Source organism: Corvus moneduloides, chromosome Z (genome assembly GCF_009650955.1).
Source record: "Corvus moneduloides isolate bCorMon1 chromosome Z, bCorMon1.pri, whole genome shotgun sequence".
NCBI classification, from domain to species: Eukaryota; Metazoa; Chordata; class Aves; order Passeriformes; family Corvidae; genus Corvus; species Corvus moneduloides.
In genome coordinates, this window is record NC_045511.1 from 13,790,383 (window position 1) to 13,815,911 (window position 25,529).

Genomic DNA, 25,529 nt, shown 5'->3' on the forward strand with positions numbered 1-25,529 from the left:
TGCCTCTAACGCTCAAGGGCGATGGATAGGTTCACTTACTCAGCCTCATGAAGTGCACTGAAATCCTCTTCCAGATAGATACAGATTTTCCTCCCAGTTCAGTCAGCAGGGAATGGTCACTCTGTCTTATGCTCATGTTTGCTGAACGGAAAGACAAGGAGTAGCTTACTGGTATTGCTGATGTCTTACAGCAAGATCTTACAACAAGAGGAACAGCTTTGTGTCAGGCTAATCCTGCGTCTGGACCATGTGATGTATGGTCCTGTTGTATGTGCGCTTCATGCATAAACAGTAATTCCTCAGTTGTGGATAGTTGGGAGCAGTGCAGACACCTAAAGACTCAGATCTGCGAATGTGAACACACACTTCCCCACCCCCTTCCTGGCATAACTTGTGATCGCAGAGCCATGAAAGTATGTGAGTCCCTCCCCCAGCACAGACCAATCCCACCCGGCATATGATCTGGGCCCCATGTCAGCCGGAGCAGGCAGCACCAGCTCACTGCGGCGCTGCTTGCAGCCAGAGCAATGACCTTAACGAAAGAGAGCTTCCACAAGGCTCTTCCACCCACCTCTGAAGTGGCCAAGGCCAACATGGACAGCACCAGAGAGAAGCAGGAAGCTCCGGGGCAGTCAGTGATGAGGACTGGAGCAGTGGTGCCAAAGAAGCGAGCGGTGGGAAGGCTGGTCATGCACAGCATGGCCATGTTTGGCCGGGAGTTCTGCTATGCCGTGGAGGCCGCCTTTGTCACTCCGGTGCTGCTCAGTGTAGGGCTGCCCAAGAGCCTCTACAGCCTCGTGTGGCTCATCAGCCCTATCCTGGGCTTTGTGCTACAGCCTGTGGTAGGTTCAGCCAGTGATCACTGCACCTGTTGCTGGGGCAGGAGGCGACCTTACATTCTGTGTCTGGGCATCATAATGCTGTTAGGCATGGCTTTGTACCTCAATGGGGACGTGATGATCTCAGGTGAGTGAGGAGTATGTGTTATGCTGACATAGAAAACTCATCCTAGCCTTCTGAATCAGAGAAAAGAGAGGGGTTCCTCTTTTCCTTCTTAAAATGCACTGTTAAAATTTGGTATCATGTGACTTGGGAGCACTGAAAGAGCTGGGGAGCACTGGAATCTTTGTATGCACTCAAATCTAACACTGCATGTTATGTACCCTGTACACAGTGTTCTGTAGTGTTGTATGTTGGTTTGGTTGCCTGATAAGCTCCTGCAGGTAAAGATTTGCTTAGGCCTTAGAAGTTTTTATGAACTAAGATCTACCTTGTTTGCTTAAATTATAGTATTGTTTTTGTGATGTAATACATATCCAAACGGAATCCCTGTTCATCCCTATTTTAGATGGATTAGTATTCAAAATACTAACACTTAAATTATTGCAGCACTGACTTGACTCAGAACTGTGTTGTGCAGGTAAAAACAGAGATCCGTAACTGCCTGGAAACTGTTGCAGCTGAAACATGCAAAATCAAATGGGGTGGCATCCCTATTGTTACATTTTAGCTTGGAATGTTACTTGTTAAAGTCTTGATAGAAAGTTGTTGCTGACTAGGCAGATGGGGGAGGTGTGTGTCTTTATGGATTGATTTATTTTCTCTTCCTGAATATTGTTGGTGTTAAATATACTTGATTTCATTGACCCAGAAAGAGATGTTGCAGATAATTTTTGATTATCTAAAGCAATATAAGGGTGGGACAAATAGAATAAACCAAAAAGTACTGCAAAATGCATGTGTTAGGCTACCAGAGCCTGCCTTGAAGGTGTAATGGAGTAGACTAAGGATAGTGATGCACTTGGTCATGGAGCTTGGAGCATTCTGAGCATGTGCTGACTCAAGGCAGTAAGTCAACCTAGCCCAGCTCAGCACTTCACAGACTCAGCTCTCCTGCTTCTCTGATGAGATTCTGGTGTCACTATTGCATAACCAGTCATTGTTTAGATTTTGAGATATAAGGAAAGACAAAATTTGGTCTTGCAGAACATGGCGCTATTGCTGTCAGAATGAGGGTGTTTTTCTTTTTGTAGCTTTCATCAATGAGAAAGACAAGCAGCGGACCTGGGCAATAGTCATTACCATGCTGGGAGTAGTACTTTTTGATTTTGCAGCTGATTTTATTGATGGTCCCATCAAAGCGTATTTATTTGATGTCTGCTCTCATCAGGATAAAGAGAAGGGTCTGCATTACCACGCCCTCTTTACAGGTACTCAGATCCCTTCTTTTCCTCCCTACCTCTCAAAGGAGAGGAAGGTAATTGCATGGATTTTATCCTCACTGTGTTTCTAATCTTGAATGAACTGATCGTCTAATCCTGCACTTCAGTCACGAGTCTTTTGTTGCTGGGTTTTCACTGCTCCAGAGAACAGCAACTTGTGATTTCTGCTACAAGAATTCTGCAAAAAGCTGCAGGCGTAAACAATGACAGCAACACAGACATGATTTAAGGAAGAGTAGTTAGTTATTGTAAAAGTGAAGTAGTGTTTGTTCAGTTTGTTTTGGTTTTTTTCCAAGTTTTTGGTGAGGCAAAAATTACTGGATGTAACTCGTTTCATTGCTACTGCATATAAAAATAACATTTTTGATTCAGCATGTGACATGGAACAAGAGCTGCACAAACCAATTTACTTTCACTCTTCAGCAATGCACCAGTATGCGCTGTACAGAAACAGGAGTTCTGTGTAAAATTCAGAAATTCACAACTCCCACAGAATAGGCCCAAGTAGTTCAGTGCAAGTTCTTGCAAATGAAGTTAACAGCTTCATTTGCCTTTGTACATGTTTGGAATGCTGCCGAGTTACAGAAGGACACAAAACTGTTGGAACAAATCCAAAGGAGGGCCGTGAAGTTGATAAGGGGACTGAAGCACCTCTCCTATGAGACAGGCTGAGAAAGTTGGGGCTGTTCATCCTGAAGAAAAGGTTGTGTGGAGACCTCATAGGAACCTTCCTGTGTCTGAAGGGGGGCCACAGGGAAGCTGGAGAGGGAGTCTTCTTTAGGAAGATGAGGGGAAATTTAGGCTGGATCTTAGGAAGAAATTCTTCCCTGTGACGATTTTTGCCTTTTCTTTTATACCCCTGTTACACCTTTTTACAACTTCTGTATTCTTAGTGCTTTTTCCCTACATTCTTGGACTTGTTTGTCAAGCTAAGAGACTAAACATTTTAGAAGCTTCATAGCTAGGGATCAGTGTGCCCCAGACCCCAAGGTCCTCTCCAGAACACATTCTGTAAACCAAGATAGAACCATCCAGGGGAAGGCTCCTTGGGGAGGGGGGCTCATTCAAGCCTCTCATTGGGGAATCTTTGATAGATAAGCTAATTAGTAAAACCTACAATGCTATACCCGATCTTTTGGGAGGCACCGTAGTGTGCATTTCGGTGCATTCGACCTGGACGTGTGCACCTAAGGATCCTTAAAATAAATACCAAGGTAAAATCCCTTTTCGACTTCTAACTGTGTTTGACTCTTGATTTTAAGACCAGGAAAAGGCATCAGTGGTGATCCAGGGAGGTTGTGGATGCCACAACCCTGTCAGTGTTCAAGGCCAGATTGGATAAGGCCTTGAGCAGCCTGGTCTAGTGCGAGGTGTCACTGCCAAATGCAGGATGGTTGGGGCTGGGTGATCTCTAAGGTCTATTCCAACCCCTGATTCTATGAAATCATCTGTACAATGTGAGCCCTGTGTTGGGGAAATGCACAGGGTAGACACCTAAGGCTGTGTACCTGTGAAGAGACTCTGGAGCAGCCTCCTGCCATGTCTGAGAGCAGTCTCTGTGAAAGCACTAGACAAAAAGCAGACTACATGAGAAGTCATGCAGTCTTAGTCACAGATTTTTGTGGCTTCTGAGCCCCACCAAGAGCAGAGACACATAGATTTAGTAGCAGTTACTCTGCTCAAGGAGGGAGGTGTAGTAGCTACTGACAACAGGCCAGTTTTGGACACAAGAAATACCTGTGTCCAGGAACACAGATTATGAGGGAAGCTTAAAGCCACATGGGAATGAAATCTGTATGACCCATTAGAAAATGACAGATAAAATTTTAAAGCATCACTTGTTTGGACATAGAGAGGAGTGAGTCTCTATATATATTCAGCACAACTCTGGTTGCCTTTTTTTTGGATGATACTAAAAAGTCTCCAAATTTGAAGATTTGAAGCTGCAGATTTAGCTGTTTCGTTTGTGCACTGAGCTGTGAAAAGGGATGTGGGACAAATAGTATGAAAAAAGACTGGGGCAGAGTGCATTACTTGGTCCAGCACCCTGAGCTCTCTATAGCAAGTTCATCAATATTTTAACCCTTCCTAATTGAAAATTCTCCAGTCTGGTGTTGAAATCCTCCCTTGACTGGAGTTCTACAGCCTCCCAAGTCACTCTGCTCCAGCAATTCCCTGGCCTTGTGTAGCGGGTTGAGTTCGTAAACTGGGCAGAAACACCAATTAAGTGTAGTGGTTTTGGTTAAAAATATTCATTACTTACTTATTTTCCTTCTGTGAGATAAGAATTAGGAAAAAACAAAGCAGGCACAAACCTTAAACAGTTGCAGTACAATGAAAGAGTTTTATTACTAATAGAATTAGAAGTAAAGAGAAATAACAAGAAATTAAAGCAAACCCCCCCCCCCCCTTCCAGCACTTCTCTCCTTTTACCCAACTCGCACAAAGGATAACAGAACATGGGATGTTAGTCAGTGTTGCAGTTCTTGAAAAGTCTCTCTCTTATGCTTAAGGAAAAAAGGGTTTTCTTCAGTTGCGCGTGGTTCCCAAACTGCCACCAACAGCAGACCTGCCTGGAAACAAACAACCTGCTGTGGTGTAAAAGATCTCTCTCATGAAAAATCTCACAGTTCCTTCACACTGCAAAACATGAGCTATCACATGGGGTTATTAATCTTTTTAAGGATGAGTTATTTTGGCCTGCACACAAAGGCTTTCTTCGCCGCAAGTCTCTAAAAGCCTCTCACTGCTTCTATATGGCCTGGCATAGGCACTCTTCACAATCTTCACAGGCCACACGTGAATTCTTCATCCCCTCATGTACTTCAAATGGATTAAAGAGACAAACAGGTTTTGATATTACAGTTTCTTACCACGGCATGCAAGAAGGTTTTTTAGCTACACGCGAGAATCACGGCACCACCCTCTTTTCTCCCGTCGCCATTTCCAGCTCCGTCCCACGGGACTCACTTTCTCTTTCTCTCTGACTCTGAAGCCGCCATGTTGAAGGGTGTTCTTGTTCAGGCTTTACGGTGGGGAAAGCCTCGCTCCCTCTGTGCTGCTGGCTGCACGGTGTCCTCTTCAGTTCAGCACGAAGTGTGCTGGCTGCAGACAGGAGGCTCTGCCGGCTCCCGTTGACTCCGCCGGCTCCGCATGGAGAGGAGAGGGACCCGCCAGTCCTCAGAAGCTGCACTGGATGGGTTTAGCTGTGAGCAATCCATGGCTGGTTTTAGCTGTGGCAGTCCATGGCTGGGTTTAGCTGTGAGCAGTCCATGGCTGGGTTTAGCTGTGTGGCAGTCCATGGCTGGGTTTAGCTGTGGCAGTCCTTGGCTGGGTTTAGCTGTGAGCAGTCCATGGCTGGGTTTAGCTGTGAGCAGTCCATGGCTGGGTTTAGCTGTGGCAGTCCATGGCTGGGTTTAGCTGTGTGGCAGTCCATGGCTGGGTTTAGCTGTGGCGGTCCATGGCTGGGTTTAGCTGTGTGGCAGTCCATGGCTGGGTTTAGCTGTGAGCAGGCCATGGCTGGGTTTAGCTGTGGCAGTCCATGGCTGGGTTTAGCTGTGAGCAATCCATGGCTGGTTTTAGCTGTGAGCAATCCATGGCTGGTTTTAGCTGTGGCAGTCCATGGCTGGGTTTAGCTGTGGCAGTCCATGGCTGGGTTTAGCTGTGGCAGTCCATGGCTGGTTTTAGCTGTGAGCAATCCATGGCTGGTTTTAGCTGTGGCAGTCCATGGCTGGTTTTAGCTGTGAGCAGTCCATGGCTGGTTTTAGCTGTGAGCAATCCATGGCTGGGTTTAGCTGTGGCAGTCCATGGCTGGTTTTAGCTGTGAGCAGTCCATGGCTGGGTTTAGCTGTGTGGCAGTCCATGGCTGGGTTTAGCTGTGGCAGTCCATGGCTGGGTTTAGCTGTGAGCAGTCCATGGCTGGTTTTAGCTGTGTGGCAGTCCATGGCTGGTTTAGCTGTGTGGCAGTCCATGGCTGGTTTTAGCTGTGGCAGTCCATGGCTGGTTTTAGCTGTGGCAGTCCATGGCTGGGTTTAGCTGTGGCAGTCCATGGCTGGGTTTAGCTGTGTGGCAGTCCATGGCTGGTTTTAGCTGTGGCAGTCCATGGCTGGTTTTAGCTGTGAGCAGTCCATGGCTGGTTTTAGCTGTGGCAGTCCATGGCTGGGTTTAGCTGTGGCAGTCCATGGCTGGTTTGAGCTGTGTGGCAGTCCATGGCTGGGTTTAGCTGTGCGGCAGTCCATGGCTGGTTTAGCTGTGTGGCAGTCCATGGCTGGGTTTAGCTGTGGCAGCCCATGGCTGGTTTTAGCTGTGGCAGTCCATGGCTGGGTTTAGCTGTGTGGCAGTCCATGGCTGGGTTTAGCTGTGCGGCAGCCCATGGCTGGGTTTAGCTGTGGCAGCCCATGGCTGGTTTTAGCTGTGGCAGTCCATGGCTGGTTTTAGCTGTGTGGCAGTCCATGGCTGGTTTTAGCTGTGGCAGTCCATGGCTGGTTTTAGCTGTGTGGCAGTCCATGGCTGGGTTTAGCTGTGGCAGTCCATGGCTGGGTTTAGCTGTGAGCAGTCCATGGCTGGTTTAGCTGTGAGCAGTCCATGGCTGGGTTTAGCTGTGGCAGTCCATGGCTGGGTTTAGCTGTGCGGCAGCCCATGGCTGGTTTTAGCTGTGGCAGTCCATGGCTGGGTTTAGCTGTGTGGCAGTCCATGGCTGGGTTTAGCTATGTGGCAGTCCATGGCTGGTTTGAGCTGTGTGGCAGTCCATGGCTGGGTTTAGCTGTGTGGCAGCCCATGGCTGGTTTGAGCTGTGTGGCAGTCCATGGCTGGGTTTAGCTGTGGCAGTCCATGGCTGGGTTTAGCTGTGGCAGTCCATGGCTGGGTTTAGCTGTGGCAGTCCATGGCTGGTTTAGCTGTGTGGCAGTCCATGGCTGGGTTTAGCTGTGGCAGTCCATGGCTGGTTTTAGCTGTGTGGCAGTCCATGGCTGGGTTTAGCTGTGGCAGTCCATGGCTGGGTTTAGCTGTGAGCAGTCCATGGCTGGTTTAGCTGTGAGCAGTCCATGGCTGGGTTTAGCTGTGGCAGTCCATGGCTGGGTTTAGCTGTGTGGCAGTCCATGGCTGGGTTTAGCTATGTGGCAGTCCATGGCTGGTTTGAGCTGTGTGGCAGTCCATGGCTGGGTTTAGCTGTGCGGCAGCCCATGGCTGGTTTGAGCTGTGTGGCAGTCCATGGCTGGGTTTAGCTGTGTGGCAGTCCATGGCTGGGTTTAGCTGTGGCAGTCCATGGCTGGGTTTAGCTGTGGCAGTCCATGGCTGGGTTTAGCTGTGGCAGTCCATGGCTGGTTTAGCTGTGTGGCAGTCCATGGCTGGGTTTAGCTGTGGCAGTCCATGGCTGGGTTTAGCTGTGGCAGTCCATGGCTGGGTTTAGCTGTGGCAGTCCATGGCTGGTTTGAGCTGTGTGGCAGTCCATGGCTGGTTTGAGCTGTGTGGCAGTCCATGGCTGGGTTTAGCTGTGGCAGTCCATGGCTGGGTTTAGCTGTGGCAGTCCATGGCTGGGTTTAGCTGTGGCAGTCCATGGCTGGTTTAGCTGTGTGGCAGTCCATGGCTGGGTTTAACTGTGGCAGTCCATGGCTGGGTTTAGCTGTGAGCAATCCATGGCTGGGTTTATCTCTGAGCAATCCATGGCTGGGTTTAGCTGTGGCAGTCCATGGCTGGGTTTAGCTGTGAGCAGTCCATGGCTGGTTTAGCTGTGAGCAATCCATGGCTGGGTTTAGCTGTGTGGCAGTCCATGGCTGGGTTTAGCTGTGTGGCAGTCCATGGCTGGTTTTAGCTGTGTGGCAGTCCATGGCTGGGTTTAGCTGTGAGCAATCCATGGCTGGGTTTAGCCGTGTGGCAGTCCATGGCTGGGTTTAGCTGTGTGGCAGTCCATGGCTGGTTTTAGCTGTGTGGCAGTCCATGGCTGGGTTTAGCTGTGCGGCAGCCCATGGCTGGTTTTAGCTGTGGCAGTCCATGGCTGGGTTTAGCTGTGTGGCAGTCCATGGCTGGGTTTAGCTGTGGCAGTCCATGGCTGGGTTTAGCTGTGAGCAGTCCATGGCTGGGTTTAGCTGTGGCAGTCCATGGCTGGGTTTAGCTGTGTGGCAGTCCATGGCTGGGTTTAGCTGTGTGGCAGTCCATGGCTGGGTTTAGCTGTGTGGCAGCCCATGGCTGGGTTTAGCTGTGAGCAATCCATGGCTGGGTTTAGCTGTGGCAGTCCATGGCTGGGTTTAGCTGTGAGCAGTCCATGGCTGGGTTTAGCTGTGGCAGTCCATGGCTGGGTTTAGCTGTGTGGCAGTCCATGGCTGGGTTTAGCTGTGTGGCAGTCCATGGCTGGGTTTAGCTGTGTGGCAGTCCATGGCCGGGTTTAGCTGTGTGGCAGTCCATGGCTGGGTTTAGCTGTGGCAGTCCATGGCTGGGTTTAGCTGTGAGCAGTCCATGGCTGGGTTTAGCTGTGAGCAGTCCATGGCTGGTTTTAGCTGTGGCAGTCCATGGCTGGGTTTAGCTGTGTGGCAGTCCATGGCTGGGTTTAGCTGTGAGCAGTCCATGGCTGGGTTTAGCTGTGAGCAGTTCATGGCTGGGTTTAGCTGTGGCAGTCCATGGCTGGTTTGAGCTGTGTGCCAGTCCATGGCTGGGTTTAGCTGTGAGCAGTCCATGGCTGGGTTTAGCTGTGAGCAATCCATGGCTGGTTTTAGCTGTGAGCAGTCCATGGCTGGGTTTAGCTGTGGCAGTCCATGGCTGGGTTTAGCTGTGTGGCAGTCCATGGCTGGGTTTAGCTGTGGCAGTCCATGGCTGGTTTAGCTGTGTGGCAGTCCTTGGCTGGGTTTAGCTGTGAGCAGTCCATGGCTGGGTTTAGCTGTGGCAGTCCATGGCTGGGTTTAGCTGTGTGGCAGTCCATGGCTGGTTTGAGCTGTGTGCCAGTCCATGGCTGGATTTAGCTGTGAGCAGGCCATGGCTGGTTTGAGCTGCCTGTGGCTCTGGAACAGTCCCCCCCCAGTGACCCAGGGTCCGTGCCGCAGCGTTGGGAAAGGGGGGAAGGGGCAGTGGCCCCGGCCCGGCCCGGCGGAGCCTGGAGGCTCGGAGCCCCCCCCCACCTTCCAGCAGGCGAGCTGGGACAAAAGGCAATTCCCGCCTTTCAGTACGGTTTAAATATGTAAATTGTGAGAAGCGTCATTAGTCTAAAAGACTGTCCATCAACTCAGGTTCAACCCAATACACCTTGGCATTAGTTTTCCCTAAAATCTGATCTTAATATCCATTCTCGACAGTTTGTATTTATCATTCCCTGATATTTTATCCCAGTTAGACACAGACAGCAATCTTCCCATTTCTTTTCTACTTTCTATTTTAGATATTATTTATTTTCCCCACTTTAGTTCCTTCTTTTTGTACTTAATATTTCTAAGATTTTACTCTCCAGTTTGCTTTCAGTTTGGGGTTTGAACATGAAACTTGATAGCTTTGCAATTATGAAACCCATGGCAACTTACACAAGTGGAAGAAAGAGTGCACACATCCAACACACAATATTTGGGCTTCATTCCACTATCATGATCCTTTTTTTTACAAAACAGCATGCAAAGACAACCTCAAATGTCAAACATTCTCTCTGCAAACATACACTGAAACAATGTAGTGTAGATTTTCTTTAAAAAGTTGTTAATAGCGTAATTATTTTTATGAGAACAAGCAAGGATACAGTCCCCTATGAAATGCCACAGGACACGATGAAGAAGGGTCATAATCAGACCCAGGAGGGGGAAACAGTACAGAAAGCCCAGAATGAAATCAAAATCCTGTGTTTTGCTGGGAAAGCAAGTGTAGGTGCTGTTAGTTTTTGTTAGGTGAGGGGTTCTGCTGTACATTGTCATCAGTTCTCCTAAGCAGAGGAGCAGAAATGCTTCCAAGTCCTTGAAAAGTTGCTATCCTGTGGAACTCCCACACATCCATCCACCAGAGCCACCTGGTTAACAAGGTGTCAGGAGTCTACAAAGGTGCCACCCCTACCAGAGCTCTGTATTGGATGTAACAGAGGGTACTTCCCTGTGCATCTTTGTGTGCACTTACAACAAAGAGAAGAAATTGTAAGAAAACCAAACTGACTGAAAGCTGGGTTTATTAACTTCAAGGCACAAAGTAGCAGTCTCATTTTACCTTTTAGTCTACCTTTTCTGACAGAATTAGTAAATGGGATTACACACTTATATTTGATCCTTTCTGTTTTCTCTTCCAAGTGATGAGGTACTTGGGTTTGTATAACTACAAAACAATGCTTTTGGGTTTATTCCCTTTTTAAAAAATTTCCCATGGAGGCAGCATATATGTTTGGACTAAGCTAAATAAAATACATTTTACAAATTCTAAACTATAGATGGTCTCAATATAATTTAAGAAGTGTTTGTTCTGTGAAATTAAAAAAAAAAACCACATAAATTTCAGTAGGATTTTACTCAGTTCTACTTGTACTGTTTATCATTTCAAAGAAAATAAAGCTTCAAAGGGTCAAAAAAGGAGATGGACCCTATGTTGCTCTATGTTCAGGCAATTTCTGGAGAGCTCTGCCTACCAGATCTGAGAAGATTTTTCAAGAGATGTTTTAGTAACTGCTTATGTCTGTCATTATCTCAGTATTCCTATTTCTTGTGATAAATATCTGAAGAGTGATTATTCCATCATGTCTAGAGGGGATGTTGAGGGTATTATGTTTGTTCATTTGTTTATTTTATCAATGCCAGCACACCTTTTTTTTTTTTCCTTTTTTTCCCCCACCATTGTAGGTTTGGGAGGAGCCCTGGGTTACCTGACAGGTGCTATGGATTGGGGTCAAACTATACTAGGATATACCTTGGCATCAGAATTCCAGGTGATCTTCTTGTTTGCAGCCTTGGTTTTCATAATCTGCCTTACCGTACATCTGTGCAGTATTCCTGAAGTCCCATTCAGACACGAACACGAAGAGACAAAGTTCTTGTTGGAAGTGGCTGAGCCCCATCAATACAACTCCATTGAGGAGGAAATCAAGAATGGTTACTTAAAATCAACATGTACCGAAATAAAGGCTGCAGCCAAGCCAGGGAAATGCGCGGTGAGTGCGGAGATGATTTTATAGGACGTATCTGCATCCTTGGAGACCCCTTAATTAGCTAATGCTGATTGTTTGTAATGGAGTCCTTTCACATGCACAGAAAAGAACCTTCCACCAGGATACAGAGACAGGAGAAATCCTGCTTGCTTTTTTTTTCTTTTTATTTTTTTTCTTTAGAAAGTATTGCCAGCAAGAGGCTAATTCTGATGCTTTGATCAATTGGCAGGGATGAAGGAGAACATGGTTTGGTTTTCTGCTCTATGTCAGACTCTTGATATCCTCCTCATGTGAATTTTGTAAATAGGATCTACTTTATCCTATAGTCTTGACAGAATTATCATAATATTGTGGACAAAAACTACAGACTATTAATCTTTGATGTACGTCTCTAATTCCCACTGAAGTCCACACAATTTTGTACATAGTACATGTGAAATGTGCATTCCCTCTCTAGTAAACATTTGGGTTTTCTGCTGCTCAACATTTCATTGAGTACTAATGTGTTTAAAATTGTTACTTCTACAGAAGTTATACCTTGCTACCAGAGTTTTAGTTTTATTTTGAGTGATATTGTAGCTGTGTCTTTGGAAAAACTTTGAGGTGCAAGAGAATAGTGAGTACTTTTAAATTCTCACTGTTATTTTGTTTCTGATGCATTTTTATGGGAGATTTCTTCAACCTAAGGCACCTAGGAAAAGGTGAATCTACCAGAAAAATATCTGGGGAGCCCACTTCTAGAATGGTCTTGGGAACAGATGATAATTTTTACTGTTTTGTTGATGACTCCTAGTGCTAGAAATGCTCACGGCTATCTCATGGTACCCTAGGTAAGCAAAGTATAACAAAATAGTGGTGACACAGTTGCTTCTCATTTTAATTTCACTTTTGGTCTCTTGGCATTATCCATCCCTGATACACTGATGCAAAGGTTTGATAAATCAGGTAAAACGTTTAAGCATGTGCAAATGGTTATAAGAAAGAAAGCAATACTCTTGTTTAATCTATAAATAAAAGGGATTTATTATCTTTTACTATTTGTAATTTGTTTTATAATAGCACTTGGTGTTTCTAACCTGAAGAAAAGTATTATTACACCAGATGCAAGACATATGAGATGAGCACTGCCTGATGAGAATGCCAGGCAAACACAGAGTGGGGCAGACAGCAAGGCAACAGTTATGGGGAGAATCTGACAGGAACGCTGTGATGCTGTCTCAGCTTCAGTTGGCCACTGCAGGCCAACTTGAGCAGCCAGCATCCTTCACCAGCGCTGTTCACTCTGAGCATCCTCCAAATTGTTAGAGATGCTGAGTGTCATTGGCTGCTTGGACAATGCAGGCTCTAAAAAAAAAAGAAGGCAAAAGAAGATGAGAGAGTGATGCAGTGGAAGTAGGGGACCAGATTGTGGTTTTGGGTAGCCTCTGCCTTGGCAAGAAATAATTCCACTGAGTGAGTAATGTCTGACACCTGAGGTGAAGCTGTGGCGTCCACTGTGGGCAAGCCTGTGCCATTGCCCTTCTCTCTGATTAGGCTGGGCAGCCTGTGAGAGTCCCCAGTGCTTTGATCAGTCTCATGTTTCTTTGATGTGCCTGATTGTGTATGAATTCGAGACACTCTCTGCTTTGATGATCTGTCTCCTGTGGCACATGTTTGCTGAGTTCATTCATTACTGTAATCACTTCCTTGAAGAAATGGTTTGGCTTCCTCTTTTTCTGTCTCTTTTTTTTATTGCGGGCATCATGGCCCTATTTGTTCTAAATTAAGGCCTATGCTCTCACATGCTAATAGCTAACATGATTATTAATGAGATTTGACCTGTTACAGTATGACCAGACACACAAAGCAATTAGCCCTGTGTTCTTTTGCATAGTGCCAAATTATTCAGGGTCCACTGCCATAAAACCCAAGTCATATTGAGGAAATGCTGCCAGCTTGTTCAGTCGTCTGGCTCACCATTCTGTGCCTTGGAAAGCCCCGAGCTGCCTAGAGAGACTGCACGGGCAATCCAGCGACTCGGTGGCTCCGAAATGTAGCAAGTGACAGCTGTAAAGCTAATGTCAAAAGCAGAAGCAAAGAGGTAGAAATACAGCCCAAACTCTGTGCCTTTAAATCCTGTTTCCTTATTCCTCCTGTCCCGAGAGAGACAGGAGAAGCTGTTCACAGAAGGGAGGCAGGAGCACGAGGGGCGAAGCCGACTTTCTCGGGGGAAGGGAGAGGGGAGGGCAGGAGCGAAGCCGGGTTATCAGCCAATCGGACTCTGTTTCGGGGGAGCCCGTGCTACTTTCAAGTTTTATCCGCGCTTGGAACAAAGGGGATTCAGAGCACATGGTTGAAACAAATCCAGACATGCCTGGCCAGCTCCGGGGCTGGGCTGCACCTCGGGGGCAGGCAGCAACATCATACTGCTTCTTCTGTATTCTTATGAATCATCTTATGCCCTGAGTTGTAGTGATTTTTTTAGCGTTTGTTTGGTGTTGTGAGCTTTTGAAAGATAAGGTGCTTAAACAGAACCAAGCTTCAGCACATTATTTAAATTAGCATGCAGTTTGTGTGCTGATACGTTTTGAATGTGTGCATTAAACACTTCTAGTTTCCATTTCCACTCTCTGGACTATCTAAATAGAAAGAAAGCGTTTCTATCTAGCTGTCAAATTATTGTTTGTAATCACTGCAGTGTCTTTTGTAGTTCCATGACCTTATCTTAAAACTTTGATTGGAAAGGCTATTTTTAAAAAAACTAAAGAAAGTGGAAGAATTGCAAACTAAATTAAGTCAAGTCAAACGATAATAATTATCCTTGAAATAACACTAATCAGTCAATCTGGAATTTTTTTGTTTGTTTTCTTTTTGTAGAAGAATATAAAACTTACCCTGTTTAAAAAAGACAGTGATGCCAAGAGAAATTCCAAGGGGTTTGGACAACATACAGTCCAAGGTGAAAGTCAGCAACTTGAATTTTGGCATTCCTATGAGGATTAAAAACCTGACACGGAAGCAAAGTATTTTCCAACTTTATATGTGGTGATTATTCATAGAGTAGCTTGCAGCATAGCCTAGTTCAAAGGAAAGTAGAATTGTGAAAAGTAAGTACAACACTGAAGGAAGAAAGGAAAAAGTGACATCTTACAGCAAATTGAAGACAAGATTCACTCCAGTAATTTCCAGTAATTAGCATAACTTTTTCAGTTCTTCCACATTTCATGGTGTACTTCTTCCCTTACCATCTCTCCCAGCACTGTTGTCTCCAAACATTATGAGAGAAAACTGAAAGTGTTCCATCATGCACAGTTAAAATACTATCTTTCTTTTTCTTTAAAAGCACAGAACTATGCAGGAGCTTTAATGCAGGAAGAATTACATGTCAAAATACCTGATATCAAGCACACCTACAGTAGTCAAAAAAAAAAAGTAATACAAATGATCTGATGAATGTGACTGGAAAAGAAACTGAGAGTTTTGGGGCACAGGACTGAGACGAGGAGGGAAATAATGTGGGGCATTGAAGGTGGTGAGAAAATTTGGTTATCCTCATCAGTGAGATTTCTTAACCAGCACCAGTTAAGTTTTGATTGTGAAATGACTTATTACTCCCATGGTATGAGGTGTTTAGATGCTGGAGCTCACATTCTCTGTGTGCTACCATGATGAACCACAGCTTCTCCCTGCTTCATGGAAGGGAGGACAGTGCACAGTGGAAATGTCATCGTATGCCTGAAGAGATAGAAGTTTCCCTTGAAAATTCATAGGGAATTCAGCATAGAAAATAGAACAGAATGGGAGTAAGGTCTCAGAAATGCTCAGATATCCACAATTGATACATTTTAATTTTCAGGAAGTATTTTGAGCATAACTTTTTTCTGTGGCAGCTTTAAATTTTCAATGCAAAGCTGATGATCTCTATAAAGAAATAACTTTTGGCTTTGGTTGTTTCTGTTGTTGGTTTGTTGGGCGTTTTTTAAATGTTTTTTTAATTACTTTTCTGAATCTGCTTTGGCAGAAAATTTCCCTTTGGTTCTACATGTAAATAATCACCCTACTGATTATAACAGCAAGAACTGTTACATTCTTGTTGGTATACTCCATCTCTTCTGTAGTTTCTGGGAATTTTATAAACTGAAGGAAATTCAGTACACAAGCAACCCTTCCTAGCAAAAAAGAGAAGACTGGAAGTTTAGCAATGAAAAGATACTAAGGCCTTCTTCATTTTCTGTCAGCTATTTCAGTATTTCAAAATTTCAGAGCAATAATACTGTATTATTCTTGAATATTTGCTTTTAGGAAAAAAGGCAGATGACCCTTAAATCACTCTTGAAGACACTTTTAAGCATGCCATCCCACTATCGCTGTCTGTGTGTGAGCCACCTTTTTGGATGGATGGCTTTCCTGTCCAACATGCTCTTCTTCACGGATTTCATGGGACAGGTAAAGCATAAAATCCTCTTGCTTCTCCTTCCTTGTAGCAACTCCTCCTCCATCAAAAAGAAATGAAATGGTGTTACTATCCTGAGGAAATTACACTGGTGTCAGAGCCATTTATATCTGGATGGCTCAACAATAGTTTTTTTAAACCAGCTAATTAAGGTCAAGCCCTTGTTCGGAGCCTGTCTGTGTAATCACTGGGAAAAACTTTTAGTGTTCGTAGGGCCATTAGTGTCTAACTGTTCCAAGCGAAGCTCTCAGAGCTGGTCCAAACACATCCATTTTCTGGTTTGGCTTTGGAGCTGCTCCGAGATGGGCAGGTTTTCTAACTGGGGCAATGCTTGGATGCAGATGGCCTTGTCCTGGTGTGTGTGCAGCATACACACAAAGCCCCTTACCTGCTCTGCAGCCTCCCTGGCCTCAGGCCATGCAGCTCTTTGCACACAGGGAGCTACTTGGTAGCAGAAAGCTTTTATCTTCTTGCATTTGTCTGTCCTGAGTCCCTTTTGCCAGGAACTGTTTGCCTTCACAATATCCAGTAGTCCCTTTTCCATGCCATTCCCAGGGACTGTATGTCCTTGACAGTGATTCCTGCCTATATGGACATGCCTCCTTTCTTCCAGAGTACTAGTATGCTCCTGGCACAAACCCACTCACTGCCACTCCCTGTTCTTCTGTGGTTTCCACACAGTGTTCCCATTTCCTTGCCTTTCTTGTCTCTGTAGGCAAGGCAAGCGGGAGGTTTCTTTTCCCTGCAGCATAGATGAGCAACTGAAAGAAAAAAGTTTTGCTTGTCTAGAAAAAGAACTGAATAAGACAACAACTGTGTGGAAAAATGAGTGTGTTGAGGTAAACCTGAAAGAGAAAGCAAACAAACAAAAAAATGTAGATAAATAAGGGAAAGAAAGGCTAAGGCGAGAAGGCAGAAGTGGAGAGAGAAAGTTAGTTGGAAGTGAGACACCCAAAGGATAAAAGAGCAAATGAGACAATGAACAGTCCAGGACAAGGCAGAGGGTAATAAATGAGGCAGACCCTGGGATGTGATAGTCCATGAGATGTGAGTGTGAAAACTGGAGAATTACAAATGAGTGGTTAGGACACTGCTTAACAGATTTCTTGGGTGCTTCCTACCAGGCATGGGGCCCTGTTCCTGCAAGAAGGAGACATTCTATCCATGCAGCCATCCTTGCCTTCTGTGACTTTTGTGGTCTCTTTCAGGTTATATACCAAGGTAATCCTTATGCACCTCACAACTCCACACTCTATCTTACCTACAAAACAGGGGTAGAGATGGGATGCTGGGGACTGTGCATCAATGCAATTTCTTCATCGGTCTATTCTTGTAAGTACCCACAAATGAACTACACCACCATGTTTACTATTTGCCATTGTTTAAAAACCATAAAGGGATGCCAAATTACCTGGATTTTTTTCTACATTAAAGCTTTAGGGAATGTTACATTCTCAGCATTGTTAGAAATTCCTATCTTAAAACAAACAGTTCCTGACCACATGATGAGGGGTCACTTTGGGACTAACACATTGTTCTGCACATGAACTGACCCTGAACACTTAAAATTATCCTGAAATTAACTGCCAGACTAAATTCTTAGATGCTCTTTCACCTAGCAGTGCCATAGCTGTAGGCTCTCAAAGGTGGCCTCTCCCCATCTGCACTCCCCATGCAGAAGTTCTTGCCAGAGGCTTGAAGCTTGCTCTCCAAAATTACGTGTAAACATCCTAGCACAGCTCCCCAGAGAGATTTCACCATAACTCTTCCCAAGGATTAAAAAAACTACTTGTGATCTGAAAATTCAAACAAGTAGCATTTTGGGGGTCGATTTGAGCATCTAGAAGAGGCTTGAGGGAAATGTTTTCACCTTTGGAGCTTAACTGCAGGTATTTCTGTGTGGCCTTCCTGTGGAGGAACATCTATTCAGCACAAGTATGTCTGGGTGCAGCTGGAGTGCGAGCTGCAGGTTGAGCTCTGGGTGGTGTGGGCAAGTATTCTTTGGCAAGTTTATACCTACAATAATTTGAGGTAATTTCCAAAATCCTTATCTCCATCACAGCATTTTACAAAACACAATCCCTTAAAAGGAACTCCCTGATGAAATGTGACCTGTTTTTTTTAATCTTACCAGTATTTTTGCTTTCTTTTCGCAGATTTGCAGAAAGTCCTTCTGCCATACATAGGATTAAAGGGACTTTATTTCATTGGATACCTACTTTTCGGACTGGGTACTGGATTAATTGGTTTGTTTCCCAACATCTACTCTGCCCTGGTTCTCTGTTCACTCTTCGGAGTCATGTCCAGCACACTGTACACAGTGCCATTCCACCTCATTGCAGAGTACCACAGGGAAGAAGAAGTGAGTGCAATGTCTCAAGAAGCATTAAGTATATCTGTCTGTGTCTGTTCAATCTGTTTTGGGGGTAAACTGGACACAAATGGTGAGCAGCTTTGAATTTTAATTTTGAGCTATTATGACACATGAACGGAAGGTTTCTGACAGAGAGAGTTAACATCCCGGCTCCAAACTCTCCAAACAGGTCTGTGATAAAACAAATAATTATTTATCATCACATCTGAAACTAAGCCAATCACAGTATGTGTTCAGGCAGTAAGCAGGTAACAGGGCTTACCTCTTGTGTTGCCTTCAGCTGCTACCTTTCTTATATCCTTCGTTCCAGCCATGTTGGCAAAGGCTTGACTTCTGAGAGCCTGAGGCGAACAACAATCCTGTAAAGGCTGTCAGAATTTTCAGTTAACTGCAAAGTGTTACTAAAGCTCTTAGCTAATAAACACATGACATTCTAGTAGAAACAATTTTATATAGTTCAGTATTAAATCATATACCACGTTCTCATTATCTTTCTAAATGTCTGGGGTTGGGTTTTTGTCCTCCACGGCATTAAATCCTGTTTCCAAGGAAAATCTGGAAAAACTTGCACACCTTGTATCATGTTACTGGGCACAGCAGGATCTTCATGTATTGTAAAGTGTTGAGTTTTTTTAATGGAAAAGTTCTCTCAAGTCTCTTAAGTTAGTGAAATAGTTGGAAACAAAAAAGATTAAGGAGAGTTGGGAAAATTAGGAAAAGTTCTCAGTATGTCTTGGGATATCTGAAGAAATTAATAAAGGTAATGTTGAACTATTGGAAAACCATACAGAAACATAGTTGAAACCAGCACAGGTCCAGATCAAGTGCTGGAGAACATGTCCTACCGTTCTGTACAACTTTCACCAGCACCCTCTGAATGATGAACACAAGAAAACCCTTTAATTATTCTACTGAATGCTAGGAGGATGTCTCAAAGTAGTTAAATATTTCATATATCTGATTCCCAATTTTTCAGTTCATTTCTTTGCTCCTTCCAACAGAGAATGATCATGATGTTTTATAAACATAAAACAAAGGACAGGGAATGAGCCCAGGTTAGGGTGAGATCTCAATTTTAACCTCAGGTCAGCCAACTCAGAGAGGAGGAGTAAATGAAAATTTTAGTCTGTTCCAAGACATAAGTGAAATAAAATATGCTGAAGTGTGCATAAACTTTATACTTACTAGGCCAATATTCATGTGTTACTTGTAAGACAACCAATTCTTGTTTGGTGTACGGTACTTGGTATGACAGATGTTAAATGATATATAATTCTATGTTAGATTTTATATTAATGGATTGAGGTTTAGCTCCAATTTTCTATAAATAGGATAGGAAGAAAACATCAGAGGAAACACCAAGCACAAGGTTGCGTTCATTTACAGATTCATGTATTTGTGGTCAGAACTACTGCCACATAGGAACACTGGGAACAGCCTGGAAAAATAGATATAATTTATTTTAACAAGTGTCTAAAATTGGGACTTAGTCATTTCAGAACAAGGAGCAGACATTTTCCCTCACTATACACTCTACCAAAATCATGTGCTGTGTTTTATAATGCTGCCATTTCAGCTCCTGTACTGTGCTGCTGTTCCCTAGCAAATTCAATTTTTTTCTACTGGATTAGGAAGAGACTGTTTGTCTCCAGTACTTGTGAGCTTTGTGTGGCTCAAAGGCAAGGTAATAGGGTTTGCAAAAGCAAAAAGCATCTTAATGGCCAAGAGCATTTGGATACCAGAACACAGCAGTGCAGCTGGCCTACAGTGTGGGAACCTCTTGTTGCTGGAATAAAACCTCCTCCATTTAACAGCCTATGCAGGAAGAAAATAAATATGTAAATTATCACATAATTTCCCAATAAAACAGAATAATTCGTTCCTGGAGGAAGGGACCACCAGAGATCATGTAGACCATGCTCAAGGCAGATGGAGCAAGCTCCCCCAAGTCATGTCTGGTCTGGTTTGAATAATTCCAAGCATGGAGACTCCACAACCCCTCTGGTTAACCTGTTCCAGTGATCCACCAGCCTCACAGGGTGCTAACATGCAAGATACTTTCACAGAATAAATGAAGGTTTTTGCTCTGCTATATATATCAAAGCAGATACACAGATAATTAGTAGTTAACAGGTGTCCTCAGCAGTGCAGAAGAACCCTAGTCTGCATGTCTGTTTTCAGGTTGCTTTTATCCCCATCAATTAAAGTATTATATTTGTATTTTAATACTGAATTCCTTTACGTGCTTTGAGCCATAACTTTGAGCACATGCTTGCCTGTATGTGTGTGGGGCACATCAGCACTACTGTAAGGCCTTTGGACATGGTTCCTCACAACATCCTTCCCTCTAAATTGAAAAGATGGATTTGATGAGTGGACTGTTGGATTAGAAGGTGGTTGGATGGTCACATCCAGAGGGCAGCAGTCAACGAGTCAGTGTCCAAATAGACACCAATGACAAGTGGTGCCCTCAGGGGCCTGTATTGGAACCAGTGTGATTTAATCTCTTCATTAATGACATGGATGAAGTGATTGAGTGCACCCTCAGCAAGTTTGCAGGTGACACCAAGCTGTGAGGTGTGTTTGACACACCTGAAGGACAGGATGCCATCCAGAGGGACCTGGACAAGCTTGAGGAGTGGTCCATGGGAACATCATGAGGTTTAACAGGACCAAGTGCTGGTGCTGCACCTGGGTCAGGGCAACCCCCGGTATCAGCACAGGCTGGGCATGAACAGACCCAGAGCAGCCCTGCCCAGAAGGACTTGGGGGTGCTGTGGGTGAGAGGCTGGACATGCCCCGGCCATGGCACTCACAGCCCAGAGAGCCAAACGTGTCCTGGGCTGCATCCAGAGCCCCGTGGGCAGCAGGGGAGGGAGGGGATTGTGCCCCTCTGCTCCGCTCTGCTGAGACCCACCTGGAGCACTGCATCCAGCTCTGGGGTCCCAGCACAGGAGGGACAGGGACCTGCTGGAGCCAGTCCAGAGGAGGCCACCAAGATAATCAGAGGGCTGGAGCACCTCTGCTGTGAGGAAAGGCTGAGAGAACTGGGATTGTTCAGCCTGGAGAAGAGGAGTGACCTAATTGTGGCCTTCCAGTACCTGAAGGGAGCTTGCAAGGAAGATGGAGAGGGGCTTTTCACAAGGGCACATAGTAATAGGACAAGGGGGAATGGTTTCAAATTTAGAGAGAGTAAATTTAGGTTAGATATTAGGAAAGAATTCTTTACTGTGAGGGGGGTAAAGCACTGGATCAGGTTGTCCAGAGGAGTTTTGGATCCCCATGCCCGGAAGCGTTTAAGGCCAGGCTGGGTGTACACTTAAAAGCCCTGGTCTAATGGAAAGTGTCCCTGCCCACGACAAGGGAATTGGAACTAGATGATTTTTAAGGTTCCTTCCAAAACAAACCATTCTATGATTCTATGATGATTCTTCGATAATATAATAGTATGGCTCTTTCAGCTGTGAGTCAGATCTAAATTATCCATGACAGGATGACCTGTTAAACATCAGTTTGATAGAGCTCAAATTGACAGGAACTTGAAAAAAAAGTGTAATACTTCTGGGCAAGTTTCAATTACTTTCTTAAGGGATGGAGGGAAAAAATGCAGATGAGAAAATCTGGACAATTTGGTGGAAGCTTGGAAAACTCATTGTTACCTGTAAATCTCTGTGATAACCTCTGTAGCCTCTCTGGTACAAGAATGGAATCAGAGAGGTATCAACCTGTCCTGCTGCCCCTGGGGCTGTAACAGTGCACTGGCCAAGAGTTGCATGTTGCTGACACTGTCCCGTTTCACTGGGGTTTGTTCTGTGCTTCTTTGCAGAGCCTGAAGCTGCAGGAAGGGGAGCAAGCAGGGGAGCACGGGAGAGGGAAAGGCATTGACTGTGCTGCTCTCACCTGCATGGTCCAGCTGGCCCAGATCATCCTCGGTGTGGGCCTGGGGCCCCTGGTTAGTGTTGCTGGCAGTGCCGTCACCATGATTTCAGCATCCACAGTGGCACTGATTGGCTGCTGCTTCTTGGCTTTCTGTGTTCGCTACGTGGACTAGGACTGCAAGGAGCAACTGCAAGAAATCTCCCCAGGGGAGCGTTTTCTTTCTGGGTCAGTAGGACCGGTGCTGTTTCTGTGCTGACACTGCTGGCACATCGTCCTGTCTTACCTCCTTGGATCAGTTGCAATTCCAGAGCTTTATGAAATGGAGACTTGATAAAACTGGTTACCTAACGCCTCAGATATACACACACCCCCAGTGTGTTCACATGCTGTGACATGTGATGGTGTGTCTGCCCACGGTGTTTTGATGCTCTACCCTGGGAGTCATTACAAAACTCCTCATTACCAATTTGTGAACGTTAATAGATGAAGTATGTGATAAATTGAAGTAATATAAAAGGACAGAGTTAGGAATAAAGTTTTTATTTATCTTGTTTTTCAAGTGTGTTAAGCTGGGGGCTGTTCCCTCCAGTAGTCAAAAGCTGCAGGAGATTCAAACAGGTGTCAGAGGTCACTCAGGGTGCAGTTCTGTTGTGATTAGTTGTACTGCTAAATGGGATCAGTTACTTACCAGCTACTGTCAAAAGCAGATTTGGGTGTGAAAAATGACTGAAATATATAAAAGATTGAAGCCTGTTTTTTAAGAGCATCACTGTAAAGCAATTGTTTTGTACTGGATCCTTCTGCTTCTGTATAAATGAAGTGAAAGTACTGGCTGGGCTTGTCAGGAAAGTCTACCTAAGGCTGCTTTGCACATCCATGCGTAGGTACCTAAAAACCTGTCTGTGGGAAACAACTGCCATTTCCTCCTTCTTTAAGAAGCGGCCTCTCAATTTTGATGCTGTAATTGAAAAAATACACTTGGCCAACGTAACAATTTGATGGATGGTTAAACACCACATAAATCTTGATATTGGATATGACAGCATTTACCTTAAAGTAGCATCTCTCTTTTCTCTGTTTTCCTTCATTCTTTGACTGAAAGAGCATTTGCTCTTTACAGAATATTGTAAATAAATTCAGTTCTGCAAAGCACTATTAGGAGTTATTGCACAGTAAATACATAAGCTCAGTTATTTGTATTTAATTGCATATGAAGCTTCATTGTTATTTTATAATATTGCCAGAGTTTTGAAAAGCCTGTGTTTGTGAAAGCAATATACTGTATTTATGCTGTGCTTCTTCTGTCCTGAAAAGTGTCATATCCATCCACTATGTTATATGTTAAGCCACATGAAGCCATCTGCTAATGCAATATTGTTAATGAACATTGAGAGACTATGGACGAGTATGGTGTTTATGGTTGTTTTTGTCCTTAATGTTGCACATGTATAATCAACACTGTTCAAAGAAATGCAGTGTTGAGCTTAATCAGCTCCTTAGCAGCTCTGCAAGATACGAACTGACAACATCACAAATAAATGGTTAGATTTGAGCATCAAGTACCTCTGCAGAGATGCATCAGCTTCACCCTCTTTTTATGTTTTCAAGAATAGAGTGAGTCACATATTCTCAGGAAAACCAATTTTCCCTTAGGTAAATTCTTATTAATTTTAACAAGCCTGTGGGAGCCTCAGATGCCTTTTCTTAGTGATGACTGTGTCTCCACTGTAGGTCCCAAAAGGGGCTCAGCGCGTGGTAAACCTCACTACAGCATCTTCATCCTGCCTTTTGAAGAAACCACATTTTATGGTTTCTTTTGGTTTGTGTTTCTTCATTTCACATGCATGCAAGAGAAAAAAGAGAAAACCTGGGAAGACAGAGCCCCTGGACTGTGTTTGAAAGAGTTTGCAGGCACTGAGATGGCTGGAGCACAAGGGCCTCAACTGGGACAAACAGGAGGAAGCCAGAAGATGAAGGATTGTTGTCTTCTCAATTAGCTTTATGCCATCATTAACTCACTAACTTCCATTAACTCCATATCTCCTGGGAGGACAATTTTTCAAGGGAAGAGCAAGGAATCTGTGGAGCCATAAAAACAGATAAAGGAGGATGTGATCTGGTTTTATAGGACTGCACCACATAAGCCTGTGCACCAGGAGCTGAGGTCATAAAGCTTTGATTCCACTGTGAGGCTGAGAAAGAAATTTTGCAATGTTTACCTATGTCTTTGTCAATATTTTTTTGACACCAATTTTTTTAACACCATTGGAACATTAACATTTAAATGGTCAATGTCGTCTCTGTTCTGTTACACAAAGAGAACACTGGCATTGATTCAGGCCCACAAAGTGACCATAGATCTGTGGCAATGTAAGAAGGGTTCTGAACCTGCAGAGAGGAGAGAGGGGGGTCCATCGTGTATATCAGTGCTTTTATTTACAAATTTATTCAGAGAAAATTGTTTCAGGAACTCATATTATCATTTCTCATGATCTCATGATCTTTCCCTTTAAAGCCCACTGTGTACTACAGAAGACAGAAACATTAAAGTCATCTTTTCTCTGCAAATCTCCATAAAAACATCCTATATTGTTCCCAGGACTTCAAAACGGTATTTTTATGAGTCTTTGTTAGAAATAGCAAACTGATAAAAAAGTATATACAATGTGGAAAACAGTGTCTGAACAAAAAAAAATTATGATGGTGCTCATTCTGAAGTTGAAAATGTATCTCAAGTGTTACTGAAAACAAAATGTTCCTAACTCATAAAAGGGGAGTAAAAAAGTATTTCTTCTAGCAATAGAAATGTTACTAATATATGTTACTAAGATAAAATGTTACTAATACATGAAAGGGGATAAAATATTTATTTCAGCAATAGAAATGCTAAAATGTTAAAAATGTTGAAGGTGTTGAAGGATTGTACTGTAATGCTGTTAATTTAAGAAGTTCTGCCTTTTCTGTGCTTTTACATTAGTTGTGGACTTGAGCCATCAATATGATCATTTATTGTACTTAACATCAACTTTTATAGCCATGATATGAGTATAAAGTTATAAGTACCCTGTGCCTGATCTTTCTCGTCTGGTTTTATTTCCATATACATAAAATCAAATAAAAGAAGATCGTCTCTGTATTATGTTTATGCAAATGATACACTTAGATGAACCGCACACAATCCCAGAGTGGGTCAGGCTGGAGGAGCCCACAGTGGGTCATCCGGTCCAACCTCCCTGCTCAAGCAGGGCCATCCCAGAGCACACGGCACAGGATTGTGTCCAGGCAGTTCTTGAATGTCTCCAGTGACAGAGACTCCACTACCTCTCAGTCACCTCTTCTCGAGGCTGAGCAAGCCCAGCTCCCTCAGCTTTTCCTCATCAGAGAGATGCTCCAGTCCATTAAGCATCCTTGTATCCCTCCTCTGAACCCTCTCAAAGATGAGATGTCTTGCGACAACCAACCCTCCTCCCTCTCACTCACACAAAAATAGTCATGGATGAACAAAACAAGGCAGGAGACAAGTCTGTC

The 25,529-nt window shown here is 44.2% G+C and overlaps 1 protein-coding gene and 1 long non-coding RNA gene across 3 annotated transcripts; one reads left to right on the forward strand and one right to left on the reverse strand.

Moving 5' to 3' along the window:
• The first annotated feature begins 345 nt into the window (after positions 1–345).
• Positions 346–25,137, forward strand: SLC45A2 (solute carrier family 45 member 2). Of its 2 annotated transcripts, XM_032095675.1 has the most exons (7): positions 363–966; positions 2,034–2,210; positions 11,012–11,319; positions 15,598–15,741; positions 16,957–17,080; positions 17,905–18,110; positions 21,949–25,137. In XM_032095675.1, the coding sequence occupies exons 1-7, from the start codon at positions 528–530 to the stop codon at positions 22,171–22,173; spliced, it is 1,623 nt and encodes a 540-aa protein (XP_031951566.1). In that variant the 5' UTR covers positions 363–527; the 3' UTR covers positions 22,174–25,137. The 2 variants fall into 2 exon arrangements, with proteins under 2 accessions (XP_031951567.1, XP_031951566.1); XM_032095676.1 differs by lacking the exon at positions 2,034–2,210 and having other exon boundaries at positions 346–966.
• LOC116437678 lies at positions 11,598–22,111 on the reverse strand. The gene is made up of 4 exons (XR_004237412.1): positions 22,023–22,111; positions 18,385–18,490; positions 14,190–14,372; positions 11,598–12,660 (listed from the first exon to the last, which is right to left on the reverse strand). It is a non-coding gene; the product is annotated as an uncharacterized LOC116437678 (long non-coding RNA).
• Positions 25,138–25,529: the final 392 nt, after the last annotated feature.

Coding starts and splice junctions, on each gene's coding strand:
- SLC45A2 (XM_032095675.1), top strand. CDS start 528: ATGACCTTAACGAAAGAGAGCTTCCACAAGGCTCTTCCACCCACCTCT. Junction 11,320..15,597: donor CCAAGCCAGGGAAATGCGCG/GTGAGTGCGGAG, acceptor ATTTGCTTTTAG/GAAAAAAGGCAGATGACCCT. Junction 15,742..16,956: donor TCACGGATTTCATGGGACAG/GTAAAGCATAAA, acceptor GGTCTCTTTCAG/GTTATATACCAAGGTAATCC.